Below are 12,445 nucleotides of genomic sequence, written 5' to 3'. Positions count from 1 at the left end.
GGAACCGGGTTCGCGTCTCCGCTCCTCCACATGCAGCTGCTGGGTGACCTTGGGCTAGTCACACTTCTCTGAAGTCTCTCAGCCCCACTCACCTCACAGAGTGTTTGTTGTGGGGGAGGAAGGGAAAGGAGAATGTTAGCCGCTTTGAGACTCCTTCGGGTAGTGAAAAGCGGGATATCAAATCCAAACTCTTCTTCTTCTTCTTCTTCATAATACAAATCTATGGTGCGACCGCATTTGGAATATTGTAGAGTTGGGAAAAGTTCAGGAAAGGGGAACCAAAACCATCAAGGGGATAGAGCGATTCCACAGGAAGAAAGGTTGCGGCATTTGGGGACTTATTAGTTTAGAGAAAAGGCGGGGAAGAGGCGATACGATAGCAGCTCGTAAGATCATGGAAAACGTGGATGGAGAGTGTGATGGCCTGGGAGTCAGACTCAGATGCTGAACCTGAGGGATCCCAGCCTGCACAGGATTCCCCGCCTCCAGAACCAGCTGAGCCAGGGCCAGGGCTTGAGCCTGAAGGGTCCCCACCTGTGCTGGATCCCCAGGTGCAGGCATCAGCGGAGTCTGCTCTGGCTCCTGATGGGAGGGAGGACCCATTGCCTGCAGGTGCTCCACTCCCAGCCTCTTCAGAGGAAGCTGAGGCGGCCCCTGGGTCCAGTAACCCACCAGCCTCTCCTGAGCTGCAGAGGCTCAGGGCAGAGAGGCGAAGGGAGCTAAGTGCTTACAGGAGGAGTGCTCGCCTCCAGGCCCGGAGGAGAGGCGAGTCTCCTGAGGATCGGGGCCGCCCTAAGCATAGGGCCAGATAAAAGCCAGCCAGACCCAGCCCAAGTTGCGTGAGCAACATAGTTGCAAATGTATGTGCCTCGCTCCCCGCCGGACTGACCTCCGTTGGACCCCTAGACCCAGGACTGGACTTGGACCTCGCTTCACGGACAAACCCCTGGGGCCAGCACAGAGAGAAGTTTTTTCTTCTCCTAACAATAGAACTTGAGGACACTCAAGGAAGCTGAACGGCGGAAGATTCAGGACAGAGAAAAGGAAGTTCTTTGCCACAGAGCCCAGAGTCGAACGATGGAAGTGGCTCTTGCAAGCGCCACCAACGTGGATTACATTCATGGTGGAGAAGAGGGCTATCGAAGGCTCCTATCCAAAACGACTACGCTCTGCCTCTCCAGTTGGAGGCAGCAATGCTTCTGAATCCCAGTTCCTGGAAACCCCAGAGGGGGAGAGGGCTGCTTTTGGGGTTCCCTTGGGGGCACCTGAGAGAACAGGATGTTCGACTCGATGGGCCACTGGCCTCATCCAGACGGCTCTGCTTATGTTCCTAAGCGAATGCTCCATTAACAAGAACCAAGTGTCCAAACCACAAATCACATCCCATTCTCTTCTGCCCTGGGCAGGAGGCATCTGGTGTCCTGTGTATAAATGTTCTGGGTACATTTTCAAGGAGGGCGTTGATGGAGTGGCGCACGTCCAGAGGAGGGAGAGTGGGGGGCTTTGGAAACAGAACCGCGTGAGGAATGGTTGAACAAGCTGGGCATGTGTAGCCTGGAGAAGCGTCCGCAGGAACAGGAGAGGGGTCTTCCAACGTCCGAAGGGGCCGCCATACATGAAGAAGATGGAGCAGGCTTGCTCTCTCTTGCTCCAGAGGGCAAGGACTAGTCTGACCAGCAAGTGGAAGCTGAAAGCTCCTCTTAAATCTTGCCACAACTCAGCTGCTTTTGCAGAAACTTCCCTTGATCCATTTCCTCCTCACTTGCTTTCAATTCCTCATGTTCTCACTGAGGGAGCAATTAATGTGAGGAAGGATCAGGAAGGCCAGCACCTTTTGGAGAAACACCACACCATGCTAATCCGTGGAGCTTTTGCCCACGTGAGTCTCCTGGTCGGGGCCAGCTCCCTCTGAGCCTCTGACCTTCACAAATCCAGCTTGGAGAAAGCAGAGCAGAGCAGGACTTGAGGATGCGCTGATCACCTTCCTGGGGGGGTGGGAGCAGGTGCCAGCAGCGTCAGTGTCAAGACTAGGACCCGGGACACCAGGGTTCGAATCCCCCACGCAACCATGAAACTCACTTGACCTTGGGAGCCGGCCACTGCCTCTCTCAGCCCAGCCTACCTCCCTGGGTTGTTGTGGGGATTAAATGAGCAGCAGCAGAAAACCATGTAAGCAACCTTGGGCACCTTTGGAGAAAACGTAGGATATAAATGCAATAAACAAGCGAAGCCTGAAACAATACAGAAGGGCCCACACTGAGGAACACCCACTCACCCCTCAGATGCACCTCATGTGTGGTCAAGCTTCAAGAAGTGGGGCTTTGCTGGATCAGGGGGCTCTCGGGCTCCCCACTCCCTCTCCCAACCCCACCTGCAGGGAGCACAGGATGGGGCAGCCCCTTCCCAAGCCCCTGCCTCACTGGCGGCAATGGCTCCGATCACGGGCAAGACTGGGGAGAGATGGAGCTAAATTCTGGTGGCAAATCCCTCCATGTGTCCAATCTCAGGTCCCAGCACAGGAGAGGCTACTGCTGGCACGGCCTGTCGTTATTGATGTGCTAATTATAGGGCTGTGCTAATTCAATTTGCACATAATTACAGGATAGTGCACTGGGTGGCATGTTTCAATAATTAATGTGATAAAATAAATGTAATTGGAATAATATTTACAAAACTCCCTGAAGAGTCGCCTGCAAGGTGGAAGCGGAGCTGTGGGGTGGGGAGGCCCAAGCCTAGCGAGCGCAGGAAGAGCCTGCTGGATCAGGCCCATGGAGCCCCATCTAGCCCCACATCCTCTTCTGGCTACCCAGGAGCTGCAATGGGAAGAAGCCCACAAGCAGCACCTGAGCAAAAGCAATGCCACTTCCCAATAGTTTTGGTGACACAGGTTCCTCCCCAGATAGATGTGGGGAGCAGGGCACTCTGGTGTTGCCGACTCCCGCCCCTTCTGCCCCTTTAAATGGGCAAGCAACAAGGAGATGGCTGGCAGGCATTCTTAAGACCTCTGGCCTGTGGGGCAGCAAAGATGGACCAAAGGGCACACGATTGCCCTGCAGCCCGTCCTAACCACGGTGGGTGCTCACAGCTGCTAGGTCAGGCAGTGCCCCCCCCAAACCATAAGGGAGGTTGGAGCACTAGGGCCACCCAGGGTCAGGCAAGACCGGGGACCCTCCCGAGAGAGGTCTGAACGATTGCTCCATTCCTGGTGCACCCTGACCTGGGCTGGAATAAGGAGGGCACTTCAGGGAGGAGGGAAGGAGCTGAAGGGGCCTTTGTAGATGGCTCAGGCTGCCACGCCCCTCCTCACGGAAAGAGAGCATCCCAGGAAAAGGAAAGAGCCTTGGCCCAGAGCAAGGCCACCTGGCATGTCTGGACCCCTTGCACTCTCCAAAGGAGACTCAGGACTGGCCCGGCAAGGAGGGATCCACCAGATCAGCACCAAGGACAGCAGCCCTGAAAAGTAGCTTGACCCTTCCTGCCCCGTTCAACTTGCGAGCTGCTTGGACACCCTCTGCCCACCTGCTGCATGTCCTTCACCCCAAGGTCCGAGAGCAGGTTACAACATGAAAAACAGTCGGAAACAATTAGTTGATGTTCTTTTCCAGACGAGGCATGTCCCCCCCCCTTCCTCCCCACTTTAACGACTTCCCATGGAACAATGCTTCACATCTGTCCAGACTGAATTTGCCAAGCACCGAAGGCAACCTGGAACTTAATCTCATCCTCCAAAGGGGCTGCGACACTCCCCCCCCCCGCCGGTTTCGCGCCAGCTGTGAGTCTGATGAGCCGGCTTCCCACGTCATCGACACGGCGCCACACTAAGGGACAGGAGCCCGTTGCGCGTCACCCAACCTCACGCCGATTGATCCGCGGATGATCGTTTTGAGAGTAAAATTTCCGCCCAGCTCTGCTCCTGCTTGCCTGTGCTCCTGCAGCTCCGGGCAAAGGCTGCAGCGACGTTGGAGAAAGCGAAGAGCCGCCCAGAGGCAAAGGCACCCGCCCTCCCGCTGTTGTAACACAGCTGCTTCCATCATCAAATAGGCCGGGGGTTTGTGGCCTCGTAAGGTGCAACGTAAACAGGATTTAAATCACCGCTTTTGTTCCAGGGCGTTTTGGGGCCTTTGCTCATGCAGAGCATGCCTGCCGCCTCCACCCACTCAGCCATTCCTGAGCAAACCCTGACCGCTTAGCCGAGTCTACATGGGTCCCCGGGGACCACGGAGCACCGGCAGAAAGAGGCTCCAGCTTTGCAGAGGGCCGAGGCGCATCCCGGCCTCTGATAAACAATCAGAAGGCTGCCGGGGCAAGAGGGGGCAGCAGGAGGCCTCCCAGATGAGAGAGCTTTGCTCTAGCTCAGAGAGCAGGGAGACAATGCATGACAGATGGACCCACGGCGAGACACTGCAAGCAGTCAATTAAAGGCGAGGGCTGCATTGTGTAACGAGAGCCGGCTGGATTCTGCTTTGTAGCCAGTATTGGATTTCTCCCTCCTTCGCTCGCCACCAGAGCAGTCCCCTTCCTTCCTTTCCGCTTCAGCCACTATTTGCTTTGAAACGGAGGGCCGGGCTCAGAGGATTATCACATCACAAGGAGGGCAGAGCAGCCCTCCGCTGTGGGACCAGAGATCAGTGGCAGAGCATCTCCTTGGCCTCACCCTGCTAACGGTTCGCAGTTCCGGCCGCCTCGTCTCCAAAAGGACGGCATGGAGTCAGCTACCCAAGTGATCAAGGGGGCAGAGCTAGGAAGAAAGGCAGCGGCGTTTGGAACCAGAAAAGGCGAGGAAGAGGCGATATGATAGAAGTTTTTGAAACTAGGCATGGGACTGGAACACACGGAGATTCCACGAAGCTTAATGTGGGAGATTCAGGACGGATAAAAGAAAGCCCTGCATTGTTAAAACTGTGGAGGCAGCGAAGGCCATCGACCCAGATGCCTTTACAAGAGGATATGAGAAACCCACGGAGGAGGAGGAGGAGGAGGAGGAGGAGGAGGAGGGGGGGGTGTCAGTGGCTTCCGGCCAGGACGGCTAAGCTCTGCCTCTCTTCGTGGGAGAACAGGATGCCAGACTAGGTGGGCCACCGGCCTGATCCACGAGGCACTTCTCATGTCCTCAGGAAGAAAAGGAGCACAATGGCAGGCGAGGGCCTTGTCCGGGCCAAGGAAGAGCCAGCCTCCCTGCCCCCCCCGGTGGCTCTTTCCTCTGCCCTCCAACCTGGGGCTCCTCACAGCTTCCATCCATCCGGTCTGCGGAGTCAAAGCAGGCTTGGCCTTCTTGTAAAAGTGGCCTAGTTAATGCATGCATTCTTCATCCCCAACCATCGGACAAGCTTATGACGAACAAGGAATGGATGCCGAGGACATTTACAATATTGGGCAAACTTGACAGCCTCAAAGTTGCAATTTGTGGATTTTGTGTGTTCTTTTGATTTTAGTGTTGTGAACTGTCCTGAGACCTAGGGATGGAGGGTGGTGTACGAATTTAAGTAACAGGAGCAGCAACAGTAACTCTTAACCCCAACCCCACCCCATGGAGCATAAAGAAAGCAGCCCCTCGCCATGGGACCCTGACCCCGTGCCCCCCATCTCCTTGAGCATGCCCCCCCCCCCCGGAAATAAGAGCAGAACTCAGTGTGAGCGTTGGGGGGGGAAGGGTGTTCCCCTCTGTCTCTTCTACCCCAAGAAAGACACAGCCTCGGCCAGCTTCTCACTACTTTTATTGGCTTCCAAAGCGTCACGCAGACACCCCCCCCCCCCGCGCTGCTGCTGCTGGAGGAGGAGGGTGGGGACGGGGCAGCCTTGGCTGGCAGTGGGGGGAGACCCCAGGACTCCCTCCCTCCGCAGGCCGGCACTGCCAAGTCTGTCGGCTCCTGGAGCCGGAGGAACCCCGCCCCCTCGCGCCCCCCGGGTGGGGCACTGGGCTCTGGAGGCAGGGCGGCGCTTGGGGTTCAGGAAGGGGAGAGCGTGGCGGGGGCCGCAAGGGGCCAGCGGGATTGTCGCTTAGCGGCTGTAGCCAAACTCGTCGGCGTCGTCGGCGCGGAAGTCTCCGTAGCGCCACAAGTTCAGCTGCGAGGAAGGCAGAGAGGGCAGGGTGAGACCTGAGCGGCAGCCAGGGACCCCTCCCAAGACCCCCCAGCTCTCCAGCCCCCTCCCTTTGCCCGGAGGCTGCTGCTCGTTGACTTACCCGGGCACTTTTGGCTGCCTCCTGGGCATTCAGGTACTCTGTGATCTGGAGGGAAGAGGCGGAATCAGAGCAGGCCCTTTCTGCCCTTTCCCCTTCGCCCCTGTGCTCAGCCCCCCGCCTGCCCCACTGCCCGGGGGGACCTGCCGCCACCGCTCACCACTTTCTGGAACTGCTTTTCCTTGCGCGGCTCCACCATGACCAGCCCCTCCTTCACCAGCCCCAGCCCCACGTCGCCCTTGGAGTCGGCAAACTGCAGGGTGACGAGGGGGCAGCTGGGCCCGGCGTGCTCCACGTTCAGCAGGCACTGCGTGTTCTGGATGTCGCGCACCACGCTGTCGACGGCGTCTGCCCTGGCATCCTCCTGCGGGGAGCGGAAGGGGGGTCACGCTCAATCAGTGGGGCGCCTTGAACCCGCCCTCCAGAGCGGGACAGAACAAACTGGCGGCAGCAGCTCCTGAGCACCCCCATCGCTCAGCCCGGACATGGGGTCCAGCTCCGAGGGCCTTCTGGTGGTTCCCTCCCTGCGAGAAGTGAGGTTACAGGGAACCAGGCAGAGGGCCTTCTTGGTGGTGGTGCCCGCCCTGTGGTACGTCCTCCCATCAGATGTCAAGGAAATAAACAACTATCCGACTTTTAGAAGACATCTGAAGGCAGCCCTGTTTAGGGAAGCTTTTAATGTTGGATCTTTTATTGTGTTTTTAATGTTCTGTTGGGAAACCCAGCCAGATGGGCGGGGTATTAATAGTAATAGTAATAATAATAATAATAATAATAATAATAATAATAATAATAATAATAATAATGGCAGCCTCTCAACATGGGGGAGAGGCTAACAGGCACCCACCGGGCCCCTCTTCTCTGCGTAAACGGGCCCATTCCTTCTCCAAAGCCCCCAGAGCTGGCTGCCACCACCATATTCTGAGTCACTTCCTTTCTGGGGGAAGACGGAACGTATTTTGTCTCTCCTGTGCTCACAGCCCAACCACCGTGCTGGGGCCATCTGCATTTCCCGAGGGTTTGAGAAGCAAGCAGAGAATCAGCCTTTCTGCAGCATGGAGGACCCATCGCCCTTGGGCAGGTTCCTCTCCCAGACCCTGCCCATTCTGGCTATGATCTCTTCCAGGTGGCAGCTCAGGGGCAGGAGGGCACAACTCAACCCGTAACCTCCCCCGGGCCTCCCCCCAACGTGCCTTCTGCCCCCCCCCCCAGCCCCACCCGGGACTCACATCTTGGGGCACTTGGATGAAAGCAAACTTGTACTCAGCGGCCTGAGCAGGGAGGATGCGGGTGCTGAAGGCAGATGGCAGGGTGGCCAGGCGGGTTGAGGGAAGAGTCTCCTTCTGCAGAGGGGGAGGAAAAGGCGGCTCAGTCACCCCTTGGCGCACTTCCTATCCCGCCCGGGGTCCGCAGATCTCAGGGCAACGGGGAAAGGAAGTTTGCTTTTCACAACAGACACACCAAATGCAACCATGGAATATTAAAAGCGGTCAAAACCACCAGTTCCCTTTGTCCTGCACACCAGGAATCTCGCCCACCCAAGGTCTGGCAAAGGACACTCCTTGTCTCTTGGGGACCGGAAGTCAGGGAAGCTGGCGCCCACCACATTTCCAGGGGGGAGGGTTGGGAGGGGCACCCCATCACCAGCACATGATATCCCTGAAAAGCTCCCCCCAGCAGCCTCCTCCATACATCTCGAGCCACGGCTAACAGGCAGGCAGGCCCTCCGTTACCTGTCCTAAGTCCTCATGTTTATATATTTCATTAGTTTTATAATCATTTCAACATTTCAAAGTTTGACTTCCTTCCTCCTCTTTCTGTGGTTCCTTAAATCTATTTTTTAAATATCTTTTGCATATCCAAATTCCTTTACTGTAGTTTTCCGTCTATAGGATGCCCCCCATGTATAGGACGATCCCTATATTTGGGGACTCCGATTTAAGAAAATGGAGGGAGGTGGCAGAGAGTCGCTGAGCCTCTTAGGGGCTGGAATTGCCCCAAAATCGCTCACCCGCCACTGACGATCATGGACGTCGTCCAAGACCCGCAGCCGCCAACCAACCGCGCTATTGCCAGAGAGGCAGCCAATCGCCAACAGCCCTTCATGCGGCCACCAATCACCTGCCCTGTCACCGCAGAAAATCTCCTGCTTGCGGCTGCAACCTATTGCCCGTTCTGCACTACCCATGTATAAGGTGATGGCAAATTTTAAAGCTAATTTTTAAATAAAAAACATTAGTCTTATACACAGGAAAATGCGGTAATTTGGTCATTTAATTATCTACTTTAAATATATACATGTTGGACCCTTGAACTCGGGTGCAATGCAAATGCTTCAGGATTGAGGCAAGGGCAGCCCCTGGGGGCACCTCCCAGTCTTCAAGGGCAGCCCCACATATGGCGCACTGTGGCAGTCAGGATGGGAAGTCGCTGCAGTGGGGCCAAGCTGCCCAGCAACAGCCACAGGGAAGTCCTAGCCGCAGAAGACACTTAGGGCTCCCGCAACAAGGTGGGGCCCAGGAGCCCCCACAGATTACGGACAAGGCCTTTCAGGGGGAGGGGCCCCCAGTCCAGAGGAGGCCTTGCCCCTCCCAAAGCAGCTTTGGGGCTGCTGAGGCCTTCAGCCCCCCCCCCCCCCCGGGACACTTCCCTCAAAGACTCCCCCCCCCCCGACTCACGTTTCCATAGTCGATGTAGAAGACATGCACTTTGGCTGAAGACTCCACCTTTTCCACCCGGGCACGGTACCTGTAAGGGTGGGGGGAGGGGGGAATATGCTTGAGACCCAACACTTTTCAGCCAGTGCCACCCCCCACCCCCCGTCACTTGTTGCAAGGTGGGTGGGGTGGGCTGCCCGTGAAAATGAGAAAGGGGTGGGGTGGGGAAATCAGCTATGATGTTCTCCCTTGCCAAAAGCTCCATCCTTAGAGGCAGCCTCCCTGGCTGACCGCGCCTGCCGGAATGGCCAAGGGAAGAGGCCATGGGCAAATCATCTCCCTGCCCCGGCTGGCACCCCGGGAGGCTGCCTTGCAAATCTTAGGGACTAAGCTAGAGGTGCTCAGAAGAGTCCCGAGGGTGCCATCCCACACAAGGCAGCTCCTGAGGGCCCACCGCCCGTGCCCCTCACTCAACACAGCCCCCCCCCTCACCACTCTCCGTCGACAAACTTGGCGATGCAGTAGTCTCCGCGGCGGGGGTTGTAGGAGCCCTCCACGGGGGGGTGGGCAGCAATCTCGCTCCGCATGGTCTCCATCAGCTTCTCTAGCTGGGTCCCTAAAACAAAGTGGTGGGGGGGGGATGAGAGACTCAGGGCCTGCAGGAAGCTAACGGCAGCTGCTCCAGGGCCCCCCTTCTCCCCCAAACACCATGGGGCAGGCACAGCTTTGCTTGGATCGGTTGCACTGAGCTCATTTTTGGTGAACGCCCAGACCAAGGCAGGCCTCCACCTCGAGAGCTTGGGGGCACCCAAGGGCCCCACCTCCCCCATTCAGGAAGGAGGGAGGGGCAGGCTGAGGGGAGGGTATGGGGGTGCAGAGGTGAGGCTTGAACACCGGAAGGAGCAGCAGGAGAGCAGCCCCCCTTTCTTGCTAGGCACATAGTGAGGGCTGGTCTGGCTGATGCTGCTCTGTCTCCCCCCCCCCAAAAAAAAACAGCAGCGCCAAACTTGCAGGGGACACAAAGACGCCTTCCGAGCGTCAACCCCCCCCCCCCACCCACATACAAGCCCTCTGGAGCTGGTCCCTGGGTCTGTCCTGCAACCGTTCTGGCAGAGCGTAAATCAAACCGAGGAGCTCCCCCCCCCCCCGCCGGCCTTGCCCCCTTACCTGTCTCCACATCCTGCACATAGAAATGGAGGTCATCTGTGATCTCTGTGACAAAGACGGGCTTGTAGTTGGCTGTGCGCTCCTTCTCCTCGGGCACCAGGACCACGTCCTCCACGGGGGCCTCTTCGTAGTGCGACCACACCTGGAGCGGGGAGGGGGGGGGCGGACGAGGATGGAGCCAGAGGTCACAGGAGCCAGAGAGGTTTGGTGTGCAAGGGAAACCTCAGCCTAGTAATGATCTTGCAGGCCAGGAAGGGGACCGGGGGGGGGGCACCGGGCAGACAAGGCTCCAAGGCTCAGCAGGCGCTGCACAGGAGAAGTGACTTTGGAGGCAGGGAAGCAGCCCCAGCCCCTCCAGCACGGCCACCCCAGGGTGGGGCTCCAGCTGACGTGGGTGGCCTTTCCTGGGAGCGCAGAAACCCGCATCTCTGAGGGAGAAGGAACCACTGGCCCCCCGACCAGCACCTTGTGCTGAGCAGAGCCCCACGCAGAAAGCTTTCTGGGCAGGCTCAGAGCTCCCAGCCCTGGCTGCGTGAAGAGGAGGAGGAGGAGGAGACAGGCAGGCACACCCCACCGCCCCCCTGTGCCAGGTGGCAGCCTCACCCGGGCCCCTGCGCAACAGGAGCACAGCATGGCTGCGCTGATGCAAAGAGACAGGCTGTCAAGTCCGATCGAGTCGCCGGGTGGGCGAGCGAGCAGGGGGGGCTGTGACAGGCAAGGCAGCCGGGCTGCGGAAGGGAGCCCATAGGACACTCTCTCCCTCTCTCTCTGCCGCTCAATTTACACCTCCACACACCAGAGAGGTCAGCGGGCAGGAGACAGCATTGCTCTGGGGCTGCCACCCCTGGAAGCCTCTCTCTGTGCCCCAAATGCAGATCTCAGCCTCCTGCCAAAGGGGCCGCCCTCGTGCAGACGCCCAGCCTGACCCACTCAACCACCCTGGCGGAGATGGCAGCGCAGGGATGGTGCCGGGTGTCCAAAAGGACTGCTCTTCAAACCCAAGGAGCTCAAGCGCCACGCCCACAAAACGTTCACCAGCCACGTTCCCAGGGAGGGAAACGGACACCCAGGGAGCTGCAGCCAAGAGAGGAAGGGAGCAGGACCCTTAGCCGGAGCAGGACCCTTAGCCAGGTCCCCTCGGCCCAAGGTGGGCTGAGGATGGAGAGAGGCCTGGGACGGCCATGCCAATGGCTGCCGGCCTCCCTCCTTCTCTGAGGAGCAGGGGCTCCAAAACAGCCTGTCCAGGAGGGACTATGGTGGCCGGCCCTGGCTCTCCAGCTGCCAGGGGACGTTGCCAGGGCACGGGCACCGTAGTGCGGCCGGCTGCAAGGGAGCTGAGCCGAGGGAGGCAGAGGCATCTACCTGGGGAGGGGGGGTGAGAAGAGTCCAGTCGACAGCCGGGCGTGAAGAAGCGCAGGCAAGGGCCAGGCTGATTGGAGGGGAGGGGCCGTGGAGGGGGGGCGGGCAAACACAGCCCCCTCTTCCAATCCCGCAGCTCGGTCCAGCTATGCTGTGTGCCCCCCCCCTCGCAAGGAGCAGCCCCACACCTTCGCACACGATTTCTGCGCCAGCGACACAAATCACGCAGGACATGCCTGCTTCCCCGGAGGCGTCCCAACAGCCTCTGATTTAATTAATGGAAGAGTGAAGTCAAATGGTGCTTGGAGCCCTCGGGGGCCGGTGCTTCTCGGGCAACACTCTCCCGCCGGAACGGGCTCCATTAAGGCAGGGGGGGGGAGCAAGCGACTGCCCCCCCCCGGCTCCCAGGACACTTCCGCGCCTGACTAGGTTCTCCCCAAACTGGGCTGCTTTGCAGTTCACGAGGGAGGCTTTGGAAGAGACAAGCACTGACAGGCCGCATGGTGGATGGGCATCCGTCCTCCGCCCCCCAGCCCCCCAGCAGCTCCTTTGCTCAGCCTCCTCCTGCCCTTGGAGCAGAAAGAGAGCAAGCCCGTCCTGGAAGTGGGGCTGCCCCAGAGGAGCGCGGACTCTTCACATCCTCTGCTCCCGAGGAGTGACAAGGGGCCTTCGCACGCATTCGTCAGTGCCAGGCTGGAGCCATTTGCATATGCGGATGGCCCCCAAAGGCTGTGCAAAGTCCCAGGGAGGCGGGTGGGAAGCAGCCCCTCCTCTAGCCCCACGGATGCTCGCAGGCTCACGCACAGCTCCCCAAGGGCAAGTCAATCTGCCACAGTCATTCTGGATTCTCGGCCGGTCAGGATGCCACCCCTGCTGCAGGTGAACCACAGCAGCGGTCAGGGATGGAGAGGCCCACCTTCTCCCCCCTCCCCGAAACCCTCCAGCTCCACGCATCGGGAAAAGGCCTTGTGCCTCTAGGAGGGGAGGGCAGGGGCAAAGTGCTCCCATTCTTCCCACGTTCCGAGGCAGCAGCAAGACAGGAGAAAGAGCAAGGCAAGTTATTAATTGGCAATTAAAAACTGAG

The 12,445-nt window shown here is 58.6% G+C and overlaps 1 protein-coding gene across 1 annotated transcript in view; it reads right to left on the bottom strand.

The window, feature by feature from the left end:
- Positions 1-5,697: 5,697 nt before the first annotated feature.
- The window catches only part of SND1 (staphylococcal nuclease and tudor domain containing 1), a 217,137-nt gene continuing 210,389 nt past the window's right edge, over positions 5,698-12,445 (bottom strand). The window contains exons 18-24 of the mRNA XM_033163456.1: positions 10,003-10,144; positions 9,328-9,451; positions 8,857-8,926; positions 7,408-7,521; positions 6,339-6,542; positions 6,182-6,226; positions 5,698-6,063 (exon numbers count right to left, since the gene is read on the bottom strand). Coding sequence (XP_033019347.1) covers positions 5,998-6,063; positions 6,182-6,226; positions 6,339-6,542; positions 7,408-7,521; positions 8,857-8,926; positions 9,328-9,451; positions 10,003-10,144 — 765 coding nt within the window. The 3' untranslated portion in view covers positions 5,698-5,997. The remainder of the gene's footprint in view (positions 6,064-6,181; positions 6,227-6,338; positions 6,543-7,407; positions 7,522-8,856; positions 8,927-9,327; positions 9,452-10,002; positions 10,145-12,445) is intronic.

Source organism: Lacerta agilis, chromosome 10 (assembly GCF_009819535.1).
Source record: "Lacerta agilis isolate rLacAgi1 chromosome 10, rLacAgi1.pri, whole genome shotgun sequence".
NCBI lineage: Eukaryota > Metazoa > Chordata > Lepidosauria > Squamata > Lacertidae > Lacerta > Lacerta agilis.
Note: the sequence above shows the minus strand (reverse complement) of the source record. Positions and strands in the feature narration are given on the sequence as shown.